The sequence below is a fragment of the Cyphellophora attinorum genome (genome assembly GCF_001299255.1).
Source record: "Cyphellophora attinorum strain CBS 131958 chromosome Unknown Contig3, whole genome shotgun sequence".
Lineage (NCBI taxonomy): Eukaryota > Fungi > Ascomycota > Eurotiomycetes > Chaetothyriales > Cyphellophoraceae > Cyphellophora > Cyphellophora attinorum.
The window spans coordinates 1,336,284-1,361,150 of NW_017253231.1; the positions used below are offsets into that span (position 1 = coordinate 1,336,284).

The window sequence follows — 24,867 nt, forward strand, 5'->3', positions numbered from 1 at the left end:
GGCGGTTTTCCTACAGCGCCCTCCCTGAGCAGAAGGTCCATAAGGTATTTACCTTTTACACTAACGCTCGAGTGAGGCTCATCTCAATCCAGCCCACTCGAACACCGTAATATCGTCAGAGCTTTGGCGGTCTCCCTGGCTGAGAAATGCATGAAGAGCAGTTTTCGGGGCTCAAGAGTAGAACGTCGTTGACATGAAGCAAACGCTCAATACTTACTTGAAGACACCGCTCACTGATTTACAAAGGATAGATGGCAGAAATAGCGTCATTTGTTTTGCATTCAGTCACTACGCTAAGAGTGCACTCTGCTCAAATCCGCCTATTGCCTAATACCACAGGTCCATGTTTGGTTTGATACCTTTCTGTTGGCAGTGTTCCTCATACATCCGCCAGAAACTGAAGCCGTCCATGGTCTCTCTGAGTGTGTTGTCTTCGTTGTAGAACTCGATGCTGCCCGTCACATCAAAGATAACATCCGACCCAGCACCCATGTACAGCGTATGAATCGTGCCCGGCACCTCGCAGACATAGTCACCAGGCTTTCCCTGCCAGTCATACTCATGATATCCCCACTGGCCAGCAACAGTGAAGGCCTTGACCTGACCTCTGTGTCTGTGCTTACCAAGCTCGGCGTGAGGCTCAGTCTTCAGACGGATGACATATGTGCCGGTGCGGTTCTCGAAGCGGTATGGCTTGGCGTAGATTGAGCCGGTCCATAGGTACCAGTCTGTGTTGTTCAGTCAGTAAGATCTGACCGGGCCTTGCGCTTTGCGATAGTCCTACCTGTATCCTTCTCTGCATCGATGTACATATCCTTGGCACCTAGACGGTCGGCGATCTTGTCCTCGGCGATCTCGTTGGCTTTGACGCGGTCGACCGCTGGGGCACCGCCGCCATCGGCGGATTTGATGGGTTGTTGTGGTACTGATTGGACGTCGACTGAGGGAGCCATTGTGTTGTGAGGTTGTGTATATAGCATGCGTTGTGATTGTGTCTTGGCTCTGCTGGTGGTACGAGAGACTTGGTTGTGTGGATATAGTATATTTGTTCGATATGATAAAGGTCGGTCCTTCCCAGATCTTCAAAGCACATTCTTATAGATCTCTGCGAAGACGCTTGTCAGGCCGCAACCGACTGTCAGCAAATCTATCCAACAAGGCTGTGATTCGTGTCTTGCGATGTGAGCTTGTCGGTAGATAGTAAGCCAGGCCTCGATTGGGATAAATACGGCGCTTCTCATAGCAGTGAACAGTGCCCAAGTGATCGTTTCGAGGCTGGAGGGAGGGGATCACTACCGCGAAGACATGCAGTGAAAAACATTCTGACTCGTCTCTGGGCTGACGCATGACCACCAGCAGCCGACTTCGCTACGCTGTTCCGTCAGCGCAAAGTTACCTTCTGAGTCGTAGCTCATACTTATGGCGACTAGGAAGAACATGTTACTTGTACCTCTTCCGTCTTTATTTACCAGATACGTCCTGTAGCTGTCCATCTTGGTGCTGAGAGCGTATATCCCGATAAGACATCAGACTTAGTCACCCATTGCATCCGAACCTTAAAGAGGCAAACAAGACTGGCGCTATGGCCAAAACAATGACAACAGCTCGCTTCCACGCCGCCAAAGACGTGCACGTCGATGAGATATCCGTTCCAGAAGTTGGTGAAGAACAAGTAAGGATCCGGCTTGAGTACGTTGGAATCTGCGGATCCGACGTCGTCAGTTAACACGGTCATGCAGTTGTGATTTTCAGTAAAGGGGATTTTGCATCTGCGATCGACGCAATTGCGACGAGCGAGATTCAGCCCAAAGACACGATCACGAAGGTCCTGAGCATCGATCAGGTTGATGCAGGTTTCAAGGCCCTCGTGGAAGACAAAGACAACCAGATTGTAGTACCCCACACATGGCTCGGGGCCTATCGAGAGCACGCTGACCAGAACACAGAAGATCATGATCGACTTGGGAAAACTCCGTAATTGATAACCGATTAGGTCTGGCACGAGATCGAAGATTCGGTCTATCATTGCGGCTGGCTGAACCCTGCGCTCAGTGTCGCCCGTAGTCGACGCACCTCCGCCTCTTTTGCATCGTCGCTACGAAGCTCGTACACTTCTTTAGCTCATCGGCTCCTCTGCAACGTAATGCAGGTAGGCGCCGAGGAGCTTGATGCCCTCGATATAGTTCCTCCGGTCAAGCTTCTCGTTGATACTGTGTGCCGCATCCGTACTGCTGCCCATTGGCAGAAGAAGAACGTTCTTGCCAGTGGCCTGCTCGAACGTGATTGTGACTGGTATACTTCCACCCTCACGAGTATAGTCGGGCTCGACACCGAAGACCTGCTTCACTGCCTTGGCCGCAGCAGAGAAATTCCAGTGCTTGGGTGACGATACCCACCATTTGCCATCGTGCTGAAGGTAGACGTTGAGCTTGTTCTTCGAATTAAGCTTGGCGAATTCCTCCTTGATATACTTCTCGACGGCGGCCGTCACTTTCTCGGGCTGCATATCAGGGACAGTCCGAATCGAGAACTTGCCAATGACTTTTGCAGGAATGACAGTCTTCGCACCAGGTGCAGAGAAGGCACCCTCGATCCCGTGCAAAGACAACGATGGGTACCTCCAGCGAGCCATCAGCGTTGACACCTTGTCTTCGGTGATGGTCGTTTGAGAACCCAGAGATTCGTGAAGGTTGTCCATGGTGTAGGCTATGGGGTCGTATAGTTCCTTCTCGTCGTCGGTCAGTGGAGCTACCATCTCGTTGATTCCAGGAATCAGGATCTTGCCCTTGTTGTCAACAAGCTTGGACATAATTAATGCTAGATCCGTCATTGGCTCTTGGGCTGTGCCTCCGAACACACCAGAATGCAGGTCCTGACCAGGGCCAGATACCTCGATACTGTAGTAGTTGCAACCACGGAGACCGTAAGTCAGACAGGGCTTCTCTGTTCCCAGCCAATAGTTGTCGCTGATACACACAGCATCCGCGTCCTTGAAGTACTTCTTGGCCTCGACATTGATGAAGTCGTCCAAGCCTTCTGAGCCGTACTCCTCCATACCCTCAAAGCAGCAAAGAAGATTGACAGGGAAGTCAATGCCAGCCTTCTGATGGGCCTCAATGGCATTGAGCCAGCCAAGAACTGGGCCTTTGTCGTCTGTTGAACCACGGCCATACATTCTGTCCTTATCGTCGATAGTCAACTCGAAGGGCTTCGTACCCCAGCCGTCTTCGAGTTGAGCGGGCTGAACATCATAGTGACCATAGACGAGGATCGTACGCTTATTCTTGTCGTTGCCATAGCGGGCAATAACGACGGGCGGTAGATCGAGGTGCTCCTTGTGTGGTTGCTTGCCCAACGGTCGCAGCTCGACTTCTGCGCCCAGCTTCTTCAGCTCCTCTGCGAGGAAATTTCCCATCTGTCGCCTTATCAGCCAAATGACTTATATAGCCCTGCTCGACATACTCGGACGACATCTGGGCGACGCTCTTCTTCGGCCGAGACAGATGGAATGGCAACAGCTTTTCGCAGACCTGGTGGCTGTCAGTGCCCCGCTATGAAATGGGCGGGCCAGAGACTTACGATCGATGAATGTGTCGGCGAGGCTGTCTACCCTGGATCGAAGTCAGTATCACGGGCAGTCCGTGGCTAGCACTCGACGTACTGCTTGAAGTATGGGTCGAGTGACGGCGCCATCTTGTGGTCTGTAACGTGTCCGTAGTAACTACGTCTGCAGATGAAGGGACGGGCGCACTGCTGTAGATGACCCAGGTGTCCGCTGTTGGCTTGATTTATCCACTTGGTGATGTGCAAGGATCGTTTGACAGTTGAGCACGAGCGCAGTGGTAGCATAGATTTCTGTTTGAAATGGTCTAGTTGTAACGATGGTGGGTGAGACTGGGTAGCATCGGATATCAACGACGATCGTCGCGAAAGCACGTCTTTCAAAAGTTAACAATCGTTCCTTCTCGTGTCAGGTGAACAATTCAAAAATGGCACTGCAGTTCTCCCAAATGCCAATAGTGCTTTGCTCATTTTTATATAGAACGATTCAGCGCTGGCTGCATGAGATGAATGCATAGCTAACACTACTCATCTCTAAACCATCTATCCTTCCTGATCTGCCTGTCCTCACGAGCAGTGCGTCTCCTTTTCCCCCAATTGGATCGTATCGTCTCCTCGACAAGCTTTTGCTGCTCTGCCTTCTCTGGTGACATGCCTCTGATGATATACCCAACAAACGCATTCGAGGTGTTGAACTTCTTGGTCAATTGCGTCTGACTCCATTTGTAAGGATCCTCCATGCGCAGCCTCCGTATCTCATCAACGTCCGCCTGAGTCAATTGCACTATCGGTCCGGTCTCTTTGAAAACCGGCAGTAGCTTCTGTGCCTCTGTCTGTGGTGGCCCTATACCAAGTGATGCTAGTGTGGCCTGTATAGTCTTTCGTTTGTCGTGTCGCGGCAGGAATATCGTGGGTGTATGGTACACGTTAGGCATGCTTGGAGGTGGGTTGTAGACAATGTGATCGTGCTGCTCGGTTTTCGATGGCAGAAATGCTGGATCGGGTTTGATGTTAAGTTTTGAGCGTGTCCGACGATACGAGCTCTCATGTCTTCTCTGTATAGGCTGCAGAACTTGTGCGCAGAACACAAAGAAGCGCGCCGAGGCCGGCGAGTGGCCGCAAGTCGTCAGCGACTGCATTGTGCTGGTCTCCGTCGTTGGATAGCTGGAAGAGCAAGTCGAGAGAAGCTGTGTCGAGTATTACCGCCGATGTCCTCGGATCATTCTCGTCCTCCTGCTTATTGTTGGTGAAGTGTCGTGACGACCTTCAGCGGTTAGGCTCGTTGGCAACTCTACAGCCCGGACGCCTTCTGGAGGCGATCCTGTTGTGTTGTAGACTACCCAGCGAGAATACTGAAATCGAACTCGGACTGGGAACTGAACTAATTCGCGAATTCGGGGATTTGTTGTAGGGCTGCCCGGACAGACAGCGCTAGCACGCCAGGCACAACGACGCACCTGACCACGACGTAATTGTGGCCCCCATGGAAACGAGCAAGGAGGGAGCGAGAGGAGAGACAAGGTGGGCTTCAGATCAGCGACAACCCGAGACTTGAGACCTGAACACACCTGCCGGCTTTTCCTGTCTCAAGCTGTTTGAGCCATCCTCTGCGACTCAGCGAGGCCGTTAGACTAAAGTCTGTCGTTACGCTTGTGCCATCAGACCACGTATATCCGCTACTTTTCGGCATCGTAGCGTGTCCGTGCGATTTATGCGATTGCCTGTACGCCCAAAACAGACCTCTTCCTCGACCTCTCGGCGACCAGAGCCGGCCGATTGCAATTGGCACAGTCTCACTCGAACGTGAATACAGCATGCCGTATCATTCTATCTACTGATCGCAGCGCAACCATTGTCGCTGCCCTCGCTCTCCGGCCAGTCCTTCTCAACCGCAGCCTTTGCAGCTGGGTTAGCGGGTCTCACCCAGTCCTTTTCTCGCGACGATGTCGAGCCTCGCTGTGAAGCGGGAAGACGATGGAGGCGCAAGTGCCGAGTCTAAGAACTCGAGCGCTCCCTTGTTGAACAAGACACAACAAGACACAGGCTCACCTGCTGAGAGCGACGCAACTGCCAAACCGCGCAAGCGCGATTTCTGGAAACTGGGCAAGAAGCCCGAAGAAAAGGAGCAGAAACCAAAGCAGGCACCGCCCGCGGAATTCAAGCATAGTACGGCTCCTCAGATCGCCGGATTGCGGCCATCCTCCCCCTTCCGCATGACAGAATCCGTCGGCGGCTCAGCCTCACCACATCGAGGCTCAATTCCATATGCATCACCAGGCTCTCCTGGGTATGCTATGACTGCAGGCGCCTCGCCGAGGCCACATTCGCCTGCCTCGTCCATGATCTTTGAGCGGAACGTTCAGGATGAGGCCCATCCTCCCGAAATATCGCCGCAAATCCCATCTCATGTCATCACTGAGAACCACATTCCACCTGCGCTGGACGCATCTGCCGAGGCTATCACTAACAGCAAGTTGGACGTGGACGAGGTTGAGATCATCACGCATGCCACTCACCAACCTGCTGCGGTCACCATTACTGGTGCAGCAGAGCACTCTATGGCCTCGTCCACGGTGGATGAGCTGCCGCCACCAGCCAATACTCTTACACACCGCATATCAGAGCCAGGACACGAGGACGTATCCAATTATGGCTCTCTCGACGCCAATGATGTGCGACGACTATCTTTCATCTCCTTTGCCGACGTTGTGCATGGCGAACAAGAAGGCATCACGAGTGAGCGCCGCGACTCGGCCGCAGTCACCGCTCTCTCAGGCCTAAACGCTCCGCGATCGCCTTCGCCAATGCGCTCGCCTGTCTCTTCGGCTGCATACGGCACATCGCCGCCCACAAGCATCGCTACTAGCGCCAAGGGTTTCGAGGGAAGCCCAAATAGAGGTATTCGCGCGGCTGCCGGCAGCCCTCCACTTGCAGGGCAGACCAGTCCGCCGCTGACTGCTGAGCTGAACATCGAGACCATGCGTCAAGCTTTGCGACGCACTGGCAGTGGTGATCTAAGTGGTGTCAGATCAGCACCGCTGAGTGCTGTCGGAGAGGGCGAGGGCTTTGGAGACAAGGCTTTCAAATAGGTTTTCTATAGTAATCTATATGGCGGGACAAGGGCGAGGATCATGATTGGGAATGATGACTATACTATGGAGACGAGATGAGAAACCTCGTAGCAGCTACAGGTTCGAGCCGTCCCGAACAGATGAGTCTGCCGGCTTGAGGGGAATGTGGGGATGGCGATATCAGGTAGTAACCGATATATGGCACAAGCCTGCGAGATCATCGCTACCCAGCTGATGGCATCTGACCTTCGCAAGATACTCCATTGCACGTCAAGGTTCCTGACGTAAAACAACGCTTAGATCTGGCCCATGATTGCAGGTGAACTCTCGCTAGAGTTACGCCTTGCCAAGATCGCGCCCGCGTGAGGAGTGAGGTAGGTGGCGGAAGGCTAGGCCCGAAAGCGGCGCGGAAAGCACAGACCGACTAAAGTTCATATTCTTATGTGTCAATTGATCCTTCGCGTTGCAAGGCGGACGCTAGCTGACGCTCGGGGCTGGACTTTATGTTGACTGCATCGCTGGTTTTTACAGCGTCGAGGCATTGATCGAATAAGTGGAAAGTCATGCTGTTCGTGACGAGGATGTTCTGGGCTCAAGGTAGGTGACCGAATCATTCTCAATTTGCAACTGGTATGTGCAAAGCGGACGATATATCCTACATGTTTCAAACATGGTATTCCAACACCCGGCCAGAGAATCAGGCTCATCCACCTCCTTCCACCTTCCACTGCCCCGACTCCTTTCTCTTTCTCCCGAACCCGAGTTGGGATCCGCACCACACCACCGATCACCCGTCGTCGGTCTCGGCTTCTCAACCCTCAAAAGCCACGCAAACCAGTCCTCCGCCGGCAGCAGCACGAACCATATTTTATTCAAGCACAGACTCAACGTCACTGTGATCGTCGCCACACACGCGTCCAAATAGTAATGATTTGCCGTTGCAACAATTACCGTCAGGACCAACGCAGGGTAGAAGAACCCCAAGAAGAAGAACAGCAGGCGCGTCGCAGGCCAGCGCTTGTGCTTCGCCAGGATGGACTTGTTGTAGGAGAATGGAGATGGTAAGATGCTGGAGTGGTAGATGAACGTGCAGCCCGTGACGAAGGCGTACGTGAAATGCAGGGATGGCATAGCGGCGAGTTCGTTGACATATGATGCGCCGACGAAGGCCGATTCGGCGTGGTCTTGGCGAACGGTGTCGTGGAAGCCGTACGAGGTGGGCAGGAGGCGCGGCGGCATGCACGGCCAGGAAGCGAAGACGAAGAAGGCGGCGAAGTTGCCTAGCGTCATGGTGCGTCGAACGGTGGAGTAGTGCGTGAAGGTGGGTGCGGCGAAGTAGTACCAGCCAAGGAAGCTAACGCTGCCGGGGATGTGAACGAGGGAATAGATGCGGTTGAGCACGGTGAGGAGGCCGACGTGGCCGGAGAGGAACCAGCCTTGGAAATCGGCTTCGTGGACGGGCCACAGCAATCTAAGGAAGGAATCGTGTTCGACCCAGAGGACCTGGAGGGCGTGTTTCTGGGCCAGGTCCCAAACGGAGCCGCCCCGAGAGAGGGTGTTGGACGCGATGGCTTTGGTTGCGACGTACGTGAGGAAGTTGAGGGCCCAGTAAAACATCTCGATGAGGAAGGGGAACTTGGCCAGGACTCGGGAGTGGACATTGTTGGCGAAGCGGCTGTTGTCTGGTGTGGAGACGGTGGTCAAGCCGCAGCATGAGCGCGTCTTCATGCCAGAACGGCTGGGCGAGTCGGCGGCACTGCTGGGAAGGAGACGGTCTGTGTCAGAGGACACCGGCCGTGAGCCAGAGCCACTTGAGGAGTCGTCCAGCAATAGTGGCCGTGAGGGTGAACGCCTCGTTCGCGATCGAGTATTCGGTAGCCTCGTCGACGGTTGATTATAAGGGAGGTGAGCATAATGCAAACCACGACAATAGGCTCGAGCCATGCATGGCTGGCGAATTGGGGCTTGCCCAAATCGAGTTTGGGACTCGAATCCGTGCCGTTTGACGGCATGGTTGAAGTATGTACAGAATAGATGCAAAACCAGTCCCAGGATGATATATGAGGTATTGTATGGTGACAATGCCTTGGTATTCGGTTTGAGTTTTTGGCGTTTAGTGATCGCGTGCCCAAGAAACGGGTAGGCACGTGCCCGCGGTACCGAAGAACCAGTGAAAGAGGGACGAAAGGATCGAAGTATACAGGTTAACGAAAGATATGGAACATGTACTTGGCCGACTCCTGACAAAGCAGTCTAGATTCGCTGTAGAATATGGGAAGGATAGAAGAAGGAGGAGCAGCAAAACAGGAGCAAAGTCGTACGTAGTGAGCATTCGTCAGACCCCCCCGTGCCAGGCACCCGGCCAAGGATAAACGCCGAGTCTGCATGAGGGTTTGACAACGCGACTCAGTAAGACTCGGTGGCACCGCCCGAGTGGGCCAAGCATCGTAAAAACCCGCGAAATCAGATAGGCAACCCATCTAGCTGATGCTTAGATGGCGAGTTTGGGCCGTTCAGGGGATGGTACGACAACCACTAGCCCGGAAGATGAGATTCGTATGCCCGCAGGGCGTTGCGATGGACTAGCATCTGCCGTGATCAGCGTCTTGCGAAACCATAAGTAGCAGTGTGTTCTCATCATGATGCATGAATACACAGCCCCATGGACTGGTCCGCGTACGATGCAGTTTTCCAGGCGTAGGCCAAAGGCGTTGCGACTGAACGCCCATGCCCTCAAGCCCGCTCAAGCAGCGATGGTGATGAGCATTATTGTGGGCCCCGTTGCGAGTTGACAGGTTCCAGTTGAATGCTCAAGTCAGCACGAGTGAAACACTGCCAACTGGACATCAGTCTCGGTTCTGGGATTCATGATTGGACAATATCTCCGAGCAACTCTCGCTAACTAGCGTTTGCTCATTTTGCTTTGTGGCTGCCGGAAGTGCCGGAAATGATGGATTGGAAAGATCCCTAACAACTCTCTTTTCGCGTCGCAGGGAGTAAATGGACAACTCAATAATACAAACCAGGCACATAGCCTATATTCGGCTGGTTTGGAGGAAGTCCTCCCGAGAACTCATGCAGTATGAGAAGCGAAATCACTGCACGAGTCAAAATGCTGCTGTCCGAATAGTGGCAAGACAAGCACGTTGGACATAGGTGAGGTTACAGGCACTCGAGCAAAGTGAGCCAGTAGAGTACTTCGGTAGACTCACTCCAGGTAAACCGAATCTGGACATGGCTCCCCGAGTTGCCCTATTCGAACATGCGGAATCTGGCACAGAATTTCTAGAGATACTTCATGATGTCGATATCTGGATGCCAACGTCTGTCGTGAACACACTGCACGTGAGTGTCTGATCGGGGCCGCAACTTACCCTCCACAGCAGTAGCAATGACCGACTCACCGAATTCGAGATATTGATGTGGGACCGGGTAATCGCAAGGCGTGATGCAAAGCCAGCAGCTATGTCTCTTCGGCGCCTTCCGACGAGGACTCGCACCTTATGCTCGGGCCCAAGCTGCAAAACGCTCCAGTCGCGCCTACATATCGCGGACGAACCCGTTGCAGAGGCCAGCAACCGCCGCTGCACAGGAAAGAGACGATGACGATGAGCCCATTATTCGTTACCAGACCGCGCCTGAAAGAAATTCTCCTCTGTTCCGTTCCGGTTCAGCGAGAGCAGACGCACCTCGTGGAGTTGGCGACTACTCAGCTACAAACTCACGACAACCTGTCCGAACGACACCTGATCGCGAAGCGGGTCCAACGAGCAGATACCAGCCGGCCGGTTCCAATGCTTCAAGCGGGCTTGACAGTCTCCTAAATTCGCTAGGACAGACGAATCCCGCGCCGGCATGGTCTACACCTAGAAGAGATCCACAGCGTCAGAGGACTGCTGTCGACAGTTATGGAGATCAGCAGCCGCAGCTGCGGTTCCGCCGCACCGGTAGCCACCCCAGTTACAGTAGGGAGCCGGACAGTGGCAGTGACCGCTACTCTTCACGCCCGGCCTACAGCACCTCGCTAAATTATGCCGACGGTGCTGCTGATCGCTCCCGCGGAAGACAAGCTGGGATGCGGCGCAACGACGCTGCCTTGGACCTCTTCCAAGAACGATCTTCCAATAATGACAATTACTCACGTCAGTCTCCGCGCGACTTCAACGGCTCGTACGGGAGGCAGAATGGTCGCAGGAGGCCAGAAGGAGAGTTCGGAAGGAGGCAAGAAGGAGGATTCAGCAGGAGGCAAGAGGGTGGCTTGGGACGGAGACCGGAAACAAAAGAAGCAGAAGCAAACCCACCAGAACCCGAAACCGAAACCTCCATTGATGTGGAAGACTACGACCTAGATCCATTGGACGCAGTCGAGGACCGCGTAGTTGACCGCCGAACGTATCGAGCCAGTAGGGCAGACCGCTACACTACTACTGCCGAGCCTGTCCAATCAGTATCAGAAGAAGCCGAGAAAGCTCAGCGAGCCAAAGAACGCGCCAAAGAACGAGAGCTCGAAAATGTCGAATCAATCATGGAGGGCGAGTCCGGAAGACGGCGAAACAGGAAGAAGGCGAAGAAAGCGCAACCACAAGTGGTCCAAGCTCCCTCTAGACCTACCCTGAAGATACCTGAGTTTATCAGCGTACAGCACATGGCGCAAGCGCTTGGCTTACGACTGGAGCCATTCATCGAGAAATTGGAGGAGGAGGGCTTCGAAGGAGCAACCTACGATCACCTGCTTGACTCTGGCACTGCCTCTATGTTTGCTGATTTATATGGATACGAACCTGTCCTGGCCACTGTCGAAACACAGGCCGATCTGGTCGCACGACCACCAGCGGAGGACACATCGCTTCTACCTCCGCGACCGCCCATCGTGACGATCATGGGACACGTCGATCACGGCAAGACGACTATCCTGGATTATCTACGAAAGGCAAATGTTGTTGCATCGGAACATGGTGGTATCACTCAGCACATTGGAGCATTTTCAGTCGTGATGCCGATCACCGAGCAACGAATCACTTTCCTTGACACTCCCGGCCACGCAGCCTTCCTCGACATGCGCCGCCGTGGTGCCAATGTGACCGACATAGTTGTTCTTGTCGTTGCTGCGGACGACAGCGTTATGCCGCAGACCAAGGAAGCCATTAAGCATGCACTTGATGCCAATGTACAGATCATCGTCGCCATCAACAAGATCGACAAGCCAGACGCAGATGTAGAGAAAGTGAAAAATGATCTGAACGGCGAGGGCATCGAGGTTGAGGGTCGAGGTGGAGACATTCAGGCCATCGAGTTGAGTGGCAAGACAGGCCAGGGCATGGATGCTCTTGAAGAAGCCATCATCACACTTTCCGAGGTTTCAGACTTTCGTGCCGAGACGACAGGCGCAGCGGAAGGGTGGATCATCGAAAGCAAAGTCACCTTGGCTGGGCGGGTCGCAACAGTCCTTGTACGTCGAGGTACTCTGCATGTAGGAGATTTCATCGTCGCAGGCAACACTTGGGCACGAGTCCGAACACTGCGGAATGATGTCGGAGATCTCGTATCAGAGGCTGCTCCCGGTACTCCTGTTCAGATTGATGGATGGCGTGGAGAAGATCCGGTAGCTGGGCTGGAAGTGCTCCAGGCGGACGATGAGCAGCATGCCAAAGACGTGGTCGCAATCCGACTTGAAAAGGCCGACGCGTTGAAGACTGCTACTGATATCGTGGCCATCAATGCCTCCCGGGCTGAAGCGTCCGAGGCTCGAGCCAAGGTGCTGGAGTGGCAGAACGAACAAGGCTTCCGCTCGAAGAAGCAGCAGCGAATTCGGTTGCGCGACACAAGAACTGGATGGCTCGACTCAGGCCCGGAGGCCGGACCACGCAAAGTGCACTTCGTTGTCAAAGCAGACGTGGCCGGATCCGTGGAAGCCATCGTTGCTGCAGTTGGCGCCATCGGCAACCACGAGGTCCAGGCAAATGTCATTCACAGTGCAACTGGGGCGCTCAGCGAATCCGATATCCGGATGCTGGCTACTAGTGGAGAGGTCAGCTATGGCATCACATTCAACCAGCCCGTCGACGCACAATCTACCGACTTGCTGAAGCAGCAGACATCGAGATTCTTGACTATAACGTGATCTACAAACTCACCGATGCTGTCAAGGAGAAAGTATCTGCTGAGCTCCCACCACTTATCACCACGAAGGTCATCGGCGAAGCGGAAGTCCTACAAGTCTTTGAAGTGGGCAAGAAGAACAACAAAATGCGCATCGCGGGGTGCAGCATCAGCAATGGTATCGTAAGCCGTGCTCAGAAAGTCAGGGTGCTGCGAGGTGACAGCGAGATATTCTCAGGATCACTTAGTGGTCTCAAAAACGTCAAAAAGGACGTGACTGAGATGCGGAAAGGGTCCGAGTGCGGTATGGCATTCGAGGCTGGGAGAATGCCCTAGTTGGTGATAAGATACAGTGTTTTGAGGAGGTCTCCGAGCTAAGGAAGCTGTATTAGCATGAGCGCGCATGACGGCCATTAGACCTATGTACAATGTAGAATACTTTCAACAGCCAAGAGGGAGGACACCGGAGCAGTGTGCAAAAGCAGTGTCTCAGAGCGAGACAGCTCAAAGAGACCTCACTGGCCATATAGTACTGCCAGCATAGGATCCAGTCCAGCGTGGTCCATGTCGTGAAAGCCAGTGACATGAAACTTCAAGCCGTAAAGAAGATCACTTGACTCGTGAATGATTGCTGGCGGCTAGAGCTTCCGTGGGGCCCCTGGTTGTTGCCAACCAATGAATCTCGCCAAGACCCGGTTGCCTCGTTTCGAAGCTTGTCGTCGCGATGAGGCTGAAACTCGAACCACGTCCAATCGACTCTCCATCGCTCCTGCTCCCACATCTCAAATTCTCCGAGCGAGACTTCTCGAACAGATCTGCCTTCGTGCCGACCAGCCCATCGTATCTGGCAGCGCCGCAACAGGCTCTCGTGTTTCAAGACGAGAGCTTAGAACCTGCCTCGTGCGATGATGACAGCTCGCGGCGAGAAGGCCTTTGCGGGGTGTCCCAGTCAATTCTTGCCTGGGTGATGGCCGCAAGACAGCTTTTGCCTGTGCTTGGAGGTGGGCAAGACAATCCATCCCGGTTCCAAAACGGTTGTCTCGTCTCATCATACTCAAATGGTGGTCCGCTGCTTTCCTTTCCCTTTCCTTTGCAGTTGTTAGATTACGTCCAGTTTTCCCAGCACGCGCGCTGGATGTGCTGTGCTCGCTGATCACTGCGACCCTTTCCTTTGTCATCACAACGTTCGCTTCTGCACGACGCTCATTTCGACTCATACGCAGCAGATCTTCCACGACCCTCGAGACTACAGCATCTGCGCGCCGGTGTTCCACCGCTACGAGAGCAGGACTCTCGATACACAAAGAAGGCAACATCACTAAACAGTAGAGCATAGTTTCTGAAAAGTTCAGGCCGCAAGTATGCGAGCTGTTGTAACACCACTAGTGCTAGCTACGCTAGCCATAGCCACGCCGATCCAGCTTGCAAACCCAACGCCGCCAAACGTGGTGGCCCATCGGTTCGGTGGCTTGCCCACAAATATCGCATCTTTACCTCTGCTCCGCCCAAGGCATGGAGATCACGGTGACGAGGTCAACGACGGAAACGGGGGCTCTGATGGCGCCAATGGCGATAGGGTACGGAACCGACCTGATATTGGCAGCGAAGGGCCGAGGAGAGCAGAAATTGAGAACTTCACGGCAGCTTTGCCGTCGAAAGTAGGCTCAGAAGATGGGGCTGTCCCCGCGGCAGGCGCTGGAGGCGGCGGCAATACTGGCCTGATCAGTGTCCTGACACAAACAACCCTGGAACCTGGGGATGCGAGGGCTACGGCTGCAACAGCCACGGCGACGGCAACTAGCGTTATGAACGGACAGGATCGTGGCGGCGGTAGCGACCAGAATGGACGAGGGCAGGGCGGACAGGGTGGCAGAGGGCAAGGAGGTGGACAAGAAGGTTCGCAAGGAGGCCAGGAAGGGGCTCAAGCAGCGCCGAACCCGAACCAGCCGCAAGAGGGACCTGTCGCCATTCCTGCTGGATCTGAAGACCTACCTCCCGCACCTAGTCGGGATGCAGCAGGCAATTTCGTCGTAGTTGAGAATGGTGCCACACGCACGATAGCCGGCCCAACGGGTGAGAAGACTGCGACTCTCGCCGAAGGTCAAACACCAGAGCCATCGGCGCCACCTCAGGCGACTGGGACTCCTGCGGCAGCCGTACCAGACCAAGCATCACAGCAAGCACCTCAGCCTCCCGCGACTCCTGAGCCTCAAACTACGCCTGCATCACCATCATCGCCACCGCCACCGCCACCGCCGGCAGCACCATCAGCACCGCCGCCGCAGGTGCAACCCATCCCACCTGCAGAGACACCTCCAGCAGCTGCCGCAAGCGAGAGTGCAGGAGCGCTCCCAACGGCAACACAACCGCCCGCTGCGGCGACGCCTGATCCTACAGTCGTCACGCTTTCTCCAACCACGCCTTGCACGACTGCCACACAGATCGTAGGCGCAATCCCACCGGAATTGTCTGCTGCAGCGGAGAGCGTTCTTGCGACTGCGAGTGAAGCTGCTACGGCTGCCGCTGTCACTGATACTGCATCTGCGTCTGATGCGGGTGCTACAGCCCCAGACTCTCAAGCTGCCACTCCCATCGGGATTCTGGTGGTCCCAGCATCAGGTGCTCCCGTCGGTCTCGGAGCTTCCGCCCAGCCTATTCCAGCTGACCTCGCGAGCCAAGCTGCACAGGTAGCTGCCTCAGCATCAGGCTCTGCCACAGTCACCGATTCTGCTGCCACGGCTGCTGCAACTGCGCCTCCAGCTGCAGCTTCAGGGACAGCCACTGACAATGGTAGTAGCAACACCGTCACAGTCACAGTGGCCGAAGTAACCGTGACCGAAGCAGCCGGCGTTGATCTAGTCGCGCCTTCTGCGACCGGCTCAGTTCTGCAAGAAGGGCAGGTCACTATGGTCACCATCCTTCTCTGACAGCGGCCGAGAGTGCAACAGTGTCGGAGACTGCCAGCGCAAGCGATAGTGCTAGTGCGAGTGATTCAGCGAGCGTGACTGCTTCGGCCGCGACGGCGTCAGAGACCGTGACGCCACCTCCACCGCCACCGTCACAAACGCCATCATCGACAGCAACAGTGACGCCGTCGGCGACAGCTGCACCAGTGTGGAATCGCCGTCCTCCGTTTCTGCGGATGTACCACCACCGTCACCGAGCCAGGTGGGCCGCCAGCCGCGAATGCCCAGACACTGGGTGTAGCTGGAGGGTTGTTGCCTACTGCAGCAGCTGGGAGTGGGGATGTTGTTGCGGGTGCTCCACCGAAGAGGAGGCGGAGAGTCTCGTGATACCAGGGCCGGAAGTAGGAAATTGTGAATATTCGATGTTACACTATGGCGTTTGAGATGGACAGACTTTGCGAGCATAGGAGCATTTACAGGTGGTGAGATTCTGCATAAGCATAGGAAACGGAGTATTGAGATCCTGCGGTCCAGACTTTTATCGTTTGAACCATACTGCTAGATGTCTGGAAGTTCAGTCGGAAATCGGCGTTGCTTCTTTTTTAAGCGAACATTGTATGCTGTTACACCTGAGTACGGAGTGCTGAGTCCAATGTGATCGTCACCTAACGCGAAGCTTATTGCGGACTCCTCCTAGGCTTCGTGCGAGCTGCATTGGCGAGCTCCTGCTTGACGTCAATGACATGATACGCTACGTCCGGACGGAGCTTGGGGTCAATGGGGTGCCGTGTGAATACAAGCCGGTAGTGGCACACTCGCTTGTGACAACGACGATCCATGGGATATCGATACTCGTCATCGATGGCTGCGTGTCGTAGACGGCTGGTGTCGAGCACGTATTTCATGAGCCGGAGGTCTGCTACCTCGAATTTAGTCCCCCACTGGGCGAGGATTTTGTGCGTGTGAATGTCCCAGAGTGCTAGACGATCGAGCCTGAGTAGAGTCGTAGGAGCTCAGCCATCCAGCGCTTAGTTTGTGAGGGACGATTTGCGACATTGTGGCGTATGTCAAGATTCCGGATCCCTGACACAAAGAATGGGTTTCTGACGCCGTACCAGCATGCCGCACTGATATCCTGCGCGACCACTCTGATTCGATCGGCCAGCAGATGGAAGATTTCTGCACGGATCAAGTGGCACACCTTCATCATGACCGTGAGGAGTGTTCGTGTGCCTTCGAGCTCTCTTCCATGATATACGACAGAGATCGCTTCGTTGCGAAGCCTGTCCCGCTCTCTGTAGGTACTGAGCCATTGCGACTGTTGGAGCCATATTGATAGGGAGGGCGGCGACTGGTAGAAGCTTACGCATGATCCTGTGCTGAGTGGTGCTGCGATGCTTTCTCTGTCATTCCGTTCGATCTGGCTCAATGTGGGATAGGACCAGCGCAGCCTCCTAGGCGCTTCAGTTGTATCGTGAACGTTCCCGCAGCGTCTGAAAAGAAGTTTTTGTATATCATTAGACGGACTTCGACAGGCAATTGGAGCAAGGACGACCCTTCTTGTGGCGACACCATCATTGCAGTGGACATCGAATGAGCAGTCGTGACTGAAGACATCGAGGATGAGGTGCGGACGAATCGAAAAAAAATAAGCGCAGAGGTTGAGAACACCTGTTTGTGTGTCCTGAGGTTAACTCTCTTGGCCATCACCACCCAGCTGAAGTACTCCAGAACCACAAATTTCTGCCTCGTGTGACACATTAAATCGTTCATTCATGATACCAGTCTATCTGCCTTCACCACGAGGCAAACGATCAGCACTGCCAATCCGCTCAAGCGGCCCCCCATCTCCGTAGTCAGTAAGTCCACGATACTTCTCCTCAGGGATCTCGGCCAAGCGACTAGTACCTAGCTTGCCGTCTTGCAGTGAGTAGAAGTGGGAGAACATCATGATCAACGGCTTCCACTTGTCAGGCTCGATGTAGTTCTCCTTGCCTTGACCTTCCATTCGCAGCTCGGGATTGATGCGGACATTGAGGATCTTGACCTCGAAGCACTTGATGACTCCGGGCATCTCTGTGTCGTTGAACAGGTCTATTGTCTGGACAAGTTTGGCTTCCATGACGATAGGGCACTCCGCGATGCCGGGAGCTGCAATGTGGACGGAGGGTAGTTGCGTGAAACTACCGAGAGCGAACTTGTCGCCGCAGTAGACGTAGTTGCGGTCGATCTTGCCTGGCGGAACGACTTCCGTGCCTGTAGTGCGAGCGATGGCATTTACATTGGCGGCAAGTGCAGATGAGGCAGGGAGATGGTACATTCTCCCGTTGCGCTGTGATGAGTGATCAGTCAGGAGACTCTTCACCAGGTCAGTGCGAAGTTGAGAACATACATAATGTTTTGTGTCGTGTAAGACTCGGCTGCCAGACCAAGTACACAATGATTGCCTAACCAGAAGACCGAACTCATTGGTCCAATGTTAGGCTTGGTGCTCGGTGAGGCATTGGGTGGAAGTGTGCCAATTAGGGCTGTTGGTGCTGTGCACGGAATCAGTGGTAGGGCTCCTTCTAGTATGTACGGAATGCAGCTCCTGGGCAACCGCTACGTATATGACCCGATGAGTGGGGCCAACTCACTGCCAAAGTAAAGGATCGAGGGAAGAATGTCCTCATGTTGGAATGGTTGCTGCATTGTGCGCCTATCGAGTAGATTCGGCGCTGTTGTAGGCGGTCTGATCGGTCGGCTTGGCTTGTCGAGTAGATATCGTCTGAAAGTGTCTGAGCTGTCTCAAGACTGGACTCACATCCTAGCTTTATATCCCACATCTCGTTGGCAGTACTGTACCTGTGAGTCCGAAGTCTGTGACTATTAGGCTGGATCAACATCTCGCCAGCAACGCAGTGTTACTGAATCCTCGACATTGCGATGGAAGTGGCCAGTCACATCAAAGACCGCGCGAACAAGCGGCTCCGTCGCAAGCGACACCATCTCCGGTGCCTGTACGCGGAGCTCGCTCGCGGACTGAGAGGCCTTGCATTCACAGAGCACTAATGTGGACTATATCAAAGTGAGTGGTCATGATGAGGGGAAACAAGTACGTTAGCGAGAAGACGGAATTCGATGACGAGGCTCGTACGCACCGGCGGACAGGGCGTCGTACAACATTGGCGCCCCCGTTCTCGCGGCGACGACTTTTGCGTGGCTTACGGATTCTTCCTACCATCCTAGTTAATATTGACGTCGAATCGCGCATCCTGGGATGAGTACACGCTGGCGGACACGACTCATCCGTACCTGCGCGCAGGCCCCGAGCATAAAGCATGCGAAGCATTGTCGCGTTTGACTCTTTGGTCACCACGAAATCATCTCCGTTACTACTATTGTGTTCTTGACGTGTTGTCGACCCAGACGACGGACAACAGTCACATCGTGGCAACTCTTTGTGAGATGTTCATATTCATAGTAGCGACAGATACTGCACAGAAGGATATGCATCGGATTGTAGTCCTTAAGCTGCGTCATGAAGTGGTAACTGACGTCGCCGAACCTACTCAGGCACTGAAGCATTCATCTTTCACTATCAGTGCCTGATCGCTGTCCACCATCCAAGGTCTCCATCATATATTTACGAAGTACAACTCTCTGCGACTGCAAACCGAAACACGGCAAACGGCAAACGTTGGCCTAGCTAATCTAGATCGGTAGATATGCCAGAGACGATCACCGGATCTTGCAATTGCGGACGCTATGTATACACCATCCCAAAGCCAACAGAGATGAATCTGTGCCGTAAGTAACGTTACTCATATGAACAGTGGCTGCAGCACTGACGACCAAAGATTGCATCGACTGCCGTAAGTGGGCCGGAGCAATGTAGGTACTTCCCTCCGCCAACAAACCTGGCTATTCACCACGACGTACAACAGGCACTCAGCACATCTCTTCGTCAAAACCGCAGACATCCAATCCCCCAAGGACAAACCTGAACCGCGGACACACACCATGGGCACAGACAGCGGGAACAGCATCACCCGCGGCTGGTGCGATGAGTGTGGATGTGGGCTTTTCATCAAGCCCCAAACCAAGCCGGACATGACCTGTCTCAAAGCGGGACTCTTCAAGCCGCACGAGATCCCCAACCCGACGATGGAGAACTGGATGAAGAACATGGAGAACTGGGAGACGCCGGCGAAGGGAACGAAGAGGACTTCTGACGTGCAGTAGTTGTCTCTGTCCACGAGAGTAATGTCCCTTACCAGTCTTATCACTACAGTGCTTTCTCAATGGGACGCGAGGACTTCTGTGAGTCACTAACGAGGAACCCACGCCTTCATTATATTGTACGTCCACTTCCTCAGTCAAATCGACACACAATTCCTGAGATGTCTTCTCTAGACGTATCCATCACCCAGTGATCCCATCTGGTGTAGCGGTAACATGCGAGACTTTCAAGCCTATACTGAAGCGAGTTCTCTCGAGCCCGGAGTTCGACTCTCCGGATGGGAAGTGAATTTTTTGGGTCGATGGACTGTGCAGATCAGATAGACGTGAAAGCTCCTCCAGCACGGACTGCGTGTCGCGTTTTGGCATAGCAATGTACAAGACGACACCCTCGCTCAGACCGCGTGCTCTATTGAAGGCTTACTTCCAACTTGCGCTTAGGTAGGATGGTCCAATGTCGAACCAGTAGTAGACCCGGACCCGGAGTGAGTAGATGATAAGCAGAACGTCTTCCTCGAACGACTGCGCCCCCATCAAGTGCCCAGGCAGGCCTCTCGCCGGATGTGGACTTCTATCTGTCGCGCACGGGAAATGATACTCTAATCAAGTAAAAGTGTACTCACGAAGGATGTGATAGTAATTCTTCTCCCGATTAGGTAGACTCGTTTCCAGAACCGAACTTCCTCAAGCTATAGCAGTCCTGCGGATAGAACAGATGACACTCGAACTAAGTATGATCAGACTTGGAATGAGTACCAAGCCGATGTCACTTGGGCGCAAGCCTCTGTCAAGTCCGGAGAAGAAGTACGTGTAGCAATTGACAAATGCTTGAACGCTATCAAAGGTATTGTATCCAAGTTATACAGTCGTGTGACCGCGACCCATTGTGATGTCCTCGAGTCGCGGTAGTGCTTTGAACACCACACAAAGGCGTCGCACTCAATATCGTGGTTTCCTTTCCGCGCGCACTCCAGCTCGCTTCACAGACGGGCGAGGGAACAGCTCGGTGTGATCCATCGAAACCACCGACGTCTGCACATATGTCTCCCCTACCTTCAGCCTCTGCCGCCGTCATATAGTCGGCGCCGGTAGCTTGCATATTGACCCCTGCTCCACGGGCAACTGCACAGCCTTGGCCGGCAAGGCGCCGTTGTATGAACCTTTGTCGGCCTTGACCGGGTCCCCTTTCCTAATCTCCATTTCGACACTGTCCAGCCATTCCTTCGCCGATATGCGACCCATCCCATCCTTCAGCACTGCTCTTTCCACCACATTTTCCACCACGCCGAATCGTGGTATTCTCGCGCCGTCATTGCCTGATCGCATGAAGCTGATGCACTGCCAACCTTGCGTCGCCATAGCCTGCCGTCGGTAAACATCGCCATCATACACACGAGTGTTTCCCGTGGCAGCGACAAGCAACGTGATGGCAAGCGAGAAGACGTCTGATGATTTTGTGGTTGTCGAAGAAGGGTCGCGTAAGACGCTGGATATCAGAAGCTCTGGTGCAGTGTACTCGCGGGTGACAGCGAGAGTGTTCCCAAAGGGATAGTGTCCTTGTCGTGCGATGTCTTGTGGGAAGACGAAAAGTCGATGAAGAGGGGATAAAGTTCCTCTTCAGTGACTTCGTCTTCATAGCTTGAATAATTATTGCCTGAGAACGAGTATTGGTGCGACGACTTGAATGACGCGAGGACGAAGTTACCTGGCTTGATATCGCCGTGGACCACACCAGCGCAGTCGTGAAGCCAGGCCAGAGCCGAGACCAATTTGTGTGCTAGTCGGAGCCATGCTTTAGTCGAGCCAAGGACTGGGTCGTGCATATTTGATGTTGTCAATTGTCGTGAGGCTCTACTGGCGCAGCGGCGTATGTGGTCTTCAAGCGAGACTGGACACGCTCCTAGCACAAGACTGTCATCCAATAAGCCGTAGAATGGAACGCTGTAGTTCCTGCTCCACGGAACATCATTTAGGTAGCTGAGTATGGTTGCCTCATTTCGAAGAATTGGCTTGGCATCCGGTCTTGCAGGCTTCTTTACAGCCACAAGGAGCGGTAACGGGCTCGTAGGTGACGAAGGAGGAGTCAGTAGACCTTGCGAGGTTGCTGCTCGTCGCAGAGGTGTGGCTTTGTAAACATTGCTCCAGGCGCCAGATCCAAATAGCTGATTGCGTCCACGCCCATCTTCCACCAGATCAACATCAAACGGGCAGATCAGTACGCCGTCTTCATTGCGTGTCGGGATCGGGGTCTCCTCGAGCGACCTTGTGGTGTCGTTGCCAGACCACCTCTTGCCAAGTCCGCGAGACATTTCTGTGACCGGTTGAGAAATGACATCGTCCAGTTTGGCCAGATCTGACGATGACCTGGAAGGCCGTTGCAAAACAGGCGATATCGGTGGCGTCAATTCAGCAATGGGCTGACGCTGTAGTGACTCGACATTCAGTGACTGCGGTGTTGATGGCGGAGTGCTGAGTGCACGATTCAGAGGCGGAGGTGGAGGTAAGGTCAACATCATCAGTCTGATGTCGCAACTCAGCAAACAGGTGTTGTCCAGACAATTTTGTTAAGGAGCCTTGGAAGAGTCGTTTGTAAGATGTCTTAGGTTGTCCGGAGCGTAGTGATACATATTGGTTAGATATACAGCTGGTGTTGATACAATCGTGATCCTTGGCTCACCAAGGTACTCAACCAAAGTGTTGCGTTCGACCACGTTTGACCAACAACGACTTCGCCAACGGATCGCAGGCTGAAGCTGAATTCAGACTTTTGACGCCAATTCGAAAGTCTTAGAATTCGTGATAGCTTCGTGTCTGAGCACGGACAAAGTGCTTAGCCGGCGGTGAGATCGCGGCTCTTTTCGTGTTCTCACCGAGTTGAACGATGCGCGGATATGTTACACGTGGTAGTAAGAATACTGCCCTTTCAAGAGGCAAAGCGAAAGGAATGTGTGGTCAGTGATCACAAAAGTCTGGACAGCGGCGCACGATGTAGCATTCCAGAGGAAATGAAGGGAAAGGAAATCCGCACTTTCAATTCTGGGGAAAGGACAGAAGGCCAGAACCACCCACTTGTACCTGCCCGTGCAGCCGAACGGGCTGAAAGGTTATCATTATCATCGCAGATTGATGTGTGGTGAGTGTGCACAGGAAGTGGCAGCGTGGTAATCTTTTTGCGGCTGGGAGGGCTGCAACGGTGCTGTGTGGTGACATCAGAAAACGATAGGTCGAGAAGGCTTTATTGGAAGCCTGGAATTACCCATCTGGAGCCTGCAGGAACGCCAGTTCGATAGGGCCAAATCTTAGGGCGCATATATCAGCAGACGCCGCAGACGTTGTGAGCGAGTCAATTTCTTTGGTGGCGGCCACGAGGTCTGATGATTGAGATTATCTGGCTTGGAAAGCAGAAGACAACGGGCAGGTCTCGGCGATGCGCGAATACGCTGCAGGCCTGTCACCTGGTGGGCTTGGATTTCCTTACTAACCGGTGCCATGTCTGTCGGATAGACTTGTGGGGCGCGGAAGCTCTTCTCCATCTGTAATAAGCATCATGGCACGGGCGAGACTTTTGCTGCTTTCAACAACGGCTTGAAGCACCAACAGCAACTTACATGGCATGCTTTTCTCGAGTGACCTCCGCGTCAATAGCATGGCTGTGTGACTGGGATTGGCGCAAGCACCTGAGATAGACAGATACGAGACGTGCCCGCTTTCGATGCCTGTCTGATAAGAAGCCTTCCCGAGCAGTGATAGCAACGATAAGCCTGGTCTAGCGGTTGTGCTGAGGAAAACTGCCCACCTTGATTACGGCGGAGATGCCTGGCGTTGATATCGGAAATGAGGTACTACTGCCCAGGTGGTTCGGAGCAGAATCTAGAACTCTAGGCCTTCCAGAAAGCCGAACTCATGCCGAGTGTTACCGTCTTAAGTGGGACTTATATGCTGCGATCGACTTCAATGCAGTCACGGCGTAAAGTAATAATGCAGCCGAGACTGATACATTTGGCTACATGGCTACTGCATCCTAATGAGTCGAGTGTGATCCCAAGTGGCTGCCCCGAGGTCCTCTTGCAACACTAACAGTTCCTGGTGGCACTCCAACAGCGTATTATCCCAAGCCCTTCCAGATGCCCGTCACAATGAATGTATCCCACAGAGAGCATGTACCGCCTGCGCGCAACCTACGCCGATCCCAACCGAACAAAGCCAACGCCCCCACCATACCGATCCAACATGAAAGCATGAAGGTTATGGCAACATATCTGCAGCCTCCTCATCCGTGACAAAAATCTCCGTGATGGGACACCTTTCCGGGTCGTTACTGTCCATTATATCATCGTCATCGTCTTCATCGTAGTCATCCTCTGCACTGCCTCCAAATCTGTTCCGACGTCGCCGATTGTATGATGATCCTCCGTATCTAGAGAGCAGATATCCTGGCAGAAACAGCTCGTCGTTCCAGGTGAATCCCTGGCTGTGTTTCGTATAACAGATCAGCCTCGGCGGCTCGCTGTCGTCATGATGGCCGGAGGAAAGATTGATCGACTTGTACGAAGTCGAGGCAGCCATGGACGGACCGAGCGGGGAGTTGTGAGGGTGGGCCAACGTGCTAGGCATACGCGATGGCGGGGACGATGACGGCGTCACCGGTCGTTGCTGCTTAGTTATCCGTTTACTGTTGTCTTGCCTGTGAATGTGGCTCGATGTGGTCGTCGGAGATATAGGTGTGCGCACGGGTGCCTTCTGCTGCGCCTTTGTGGTCAGGGCAGTCCCGCCATTGTCGTTGTCCCAGGACGATTGGCTCGAGCCGACGGAGGAAGACGGTCCAGCGTCTGAGCTATCCGTACGCTCGAGGCGGGCTTTGTAACGGCTGCGTCGGGCGGCCGCAGCAGCTCGAAGTCCTCTGGATTGTGAAGGTATCGAGATTGCGTGACTAGCGCTGTCCTCGGAAGACATTGTGCTCGGGTACGGTCGTATACTCTAGAAGTGATGTGCTTTGATCGTGTGTCCTG

At 53.9% G+C, this 24,867-nt stretch overlaps 12 protein-coding genes across 12 annotated transcripts; 5 read left to right on the forward strand and 7 right to left on the reverse strand.

Moving 5' to 3' along the window:
* Positions 1-327: 327 nt before the first annotated feature.
* On the reverse strand, positions 328-953 carry AB675_8773 (uncharacterized protein; the record flags this gene model as incomplete). Its single annotated transcript, XM_018149248.1, has 2 exons — positions 328-728; positions 785-953. The coding sequence occupies 2 exons, from the start codon at positions 951-953 to the stop codon at positions 328-330; spliced, it is 570 nt and encodes a 189-aa protein (XP_018004538.1).
* A 629-nt stretch (positions 954-1,582) lies between these two features.
* Positions 1,583-1,982, forward strand: AB675_8774 (uncharacterized protein; the record flags this gene model as incomplete). The annotated part of the gene is made up of 3 exons (XM_018149249.1): positions 1,583-1,689; positions 1,753-1,894; positions 1,947-1,982. The coding sequence occupies 3 exons, from the start codon at positions 1,583-1,585 to the stop codon at positions 1,980-1,982; spliced, it is 285 nt and encodes a 94-aa protein (XP_018004671.1).
* A 134-nt stretch (positions 1,983-2,116) lies between these two features.
* Positions 2,117-3,693, reverse strand: AB675_8775 (Cys-Gly metallodipeptidase dug1; the record flags this gene model as incomplete). Its single annotated transcript, XM_018149250.1, has 4 exons — positions 2,117-3,415; positions 3,463-3,530; positions 3,580-3,611; positions 3,662-3,693. 4 exons carry the CDS (start codon positions 3,691-3,693, stop codon positions 2,117-2,119), a joined length of 1,431 nt encoding a protein of 476 aa, XP_018004386.1.
* Positions 3,694-4,085: 392 nt separating this feature from the next.
* Positions 4,086-4,700, reverse strand: AB675_8776 (uncharacterized protein; the record flags this gene model as incomplete). Its single annotated transcript, XM_018149251.1, has 1 exon — positions 4,086-4,700. The coding sequence occupies one exon, from the start codon at positions 4,698-4,700 to the stop codon at positions 4,086-4,088; it is 615 nt and encodes a 204-aa protein (XP_018004530.1).
* Positions 4,701-5,504: 804 nt separating this feature from the next.
* On the forward strand, positions 5,505-6,650 carry AB675_8777 (uncharacterized protein; the record flags this gene model as incomplete). Its single annotated transcript, XM_018149252.1, has 1 exon — positions 5,505-6,650. One exon carries the CDS (start codon positions 5,505-5,507, stop codon positions 6,648-6,650), a length of 1,146 nt encoding a protein of 381 aa, XP_018004760.1.
* A 543-nt stretch (positions 6,651-7,193) lies between these two features.
* Positions 7,194-8,644, reverse strand: AB675_8778 (uncharacterized protein; the record flags this gene model as incomplete). The annotated part of the gene is made up of 2 exons (XM_018149253.1): positions 7,194-8,370; positions 8,424-8,644. The coding sequence occupies 2 exons, from the start codon at positions 8,642-8,644 to the stop codon at positions 7,194-7,196; spliced, it is 1,398 nt and encodes a 465-aa protein (XP_018004375.1).
* A 1,436-nt stretch (positions 8,645-10,080) lies between these two features.
* AB675_8779 (Translation initiation factor IF-2, mitochondrial) lies at positions 10,081-13,067 on the forward strand (the record flags this gene model as incomplete). The annotated part of the gene is made up of 2 exons (XM_018149254.1): positions 10,081-12,690; positions 12,735-13,067. The coding sequence occupies 2 exons, from the start codon at positions 10,081-10,083 to the stop codon at positions 13,065-13,067; spliced, it is 2,943 nt and encodes a 980-aa protein (XP_018004605.1).
* Positions 13,068-14,092: 1,025 nt separating this feature from the next.
* AB675_8780 (uncharacterized protein) lies at positions 14,093-15,658 on the forward strand (the record flags this gene model as incomplete). The annotated part of the gene is made up of 2 exons (XM_018149256.1): positions 14,093-15,175; positions 15,419-15,658. 2 exons carry the CDS (start codon positions 14,093-14,095, stop codon positions 15,656-15,658), a joined length of 1,323 nt encoding a protein of 440 aa, XP_018004736.1.
* A 1,765-nt stretch (positions 15,659-17,423) lies between these two features.
* AB675_8781 (uncharacterized protein) lies at positions 17,424-18,328 on the reverse strand (the record flags this gene model as incomplete). The annotated part of the gene is made up of 3 exons (XM_018149257.1): positions 17,424-17,994; positions 18,030-18,174; positions 18,274-18,328. The coding sequence occupies 3 exons, from the start codon at positions 18,326-18,328 to the stop codon at positions 17,424-17,426; spliced, it is 771 nt and encodes a 256-aa protein (XP_018004505.1).
* Positions 18,329-19,413: 1,085 nt separating this feature from the next.
* Positions 19,414-19,861, forward strand: AB675_8782 (uncharacterized protein; the record flags this gene model as incomplete). The annotated part of the gene is made up of 2 exons (XM_018149258.1): positions 19,414-19,426; positions 19,497-19,861. The coding sequence occupies 2 exons, from the start codon at positions 19,414-19,416 to the stop codon at positions 19,859-19,861; spliced, it is 378 nt and encodes a 125-aa protein (XP_018004582.1).
* A 1,068-nt stretch (positions 19,862-20,929) lies between these two features.
* AB675_8783 (uncharacterized protein) lies at positions 20,930-22,371 on the reverse strand (the record flags this gene model as incomplete). Its single annotated transcript, XM_018149259.1, has 2 exons — positions 20,930-21,303; positions 21,375-22,371. The coding sequence occupies 2 exons, from the start codon at positions 22,369-22,371 to the stop codon at positions 20,930-20,932; spliced, it is 1,371 nt and encodes a 456-aa protein (XP_018004347.1).
* Positions 22,372-24,103: 1,732 nt separating this feature from the next.
* AB675_8784 (uncharacterized protein) lies at positions 24,104-24,811 on the reverse strand (the record flags this gene model as incomplete). Its single annotated transcript, XM_018149260.1, has 1 exon — positions 24,104-24,811. The coding sequence occupies one exon, from the start codon at positions 24,809-24,811 to the stop codon at positions 24,104-24,106; it is 708 nt and encodes a 235-aa protein (XP_018004619.1).
* Positions 24,812-24,867: the final 56 nt, after the last annotated feature.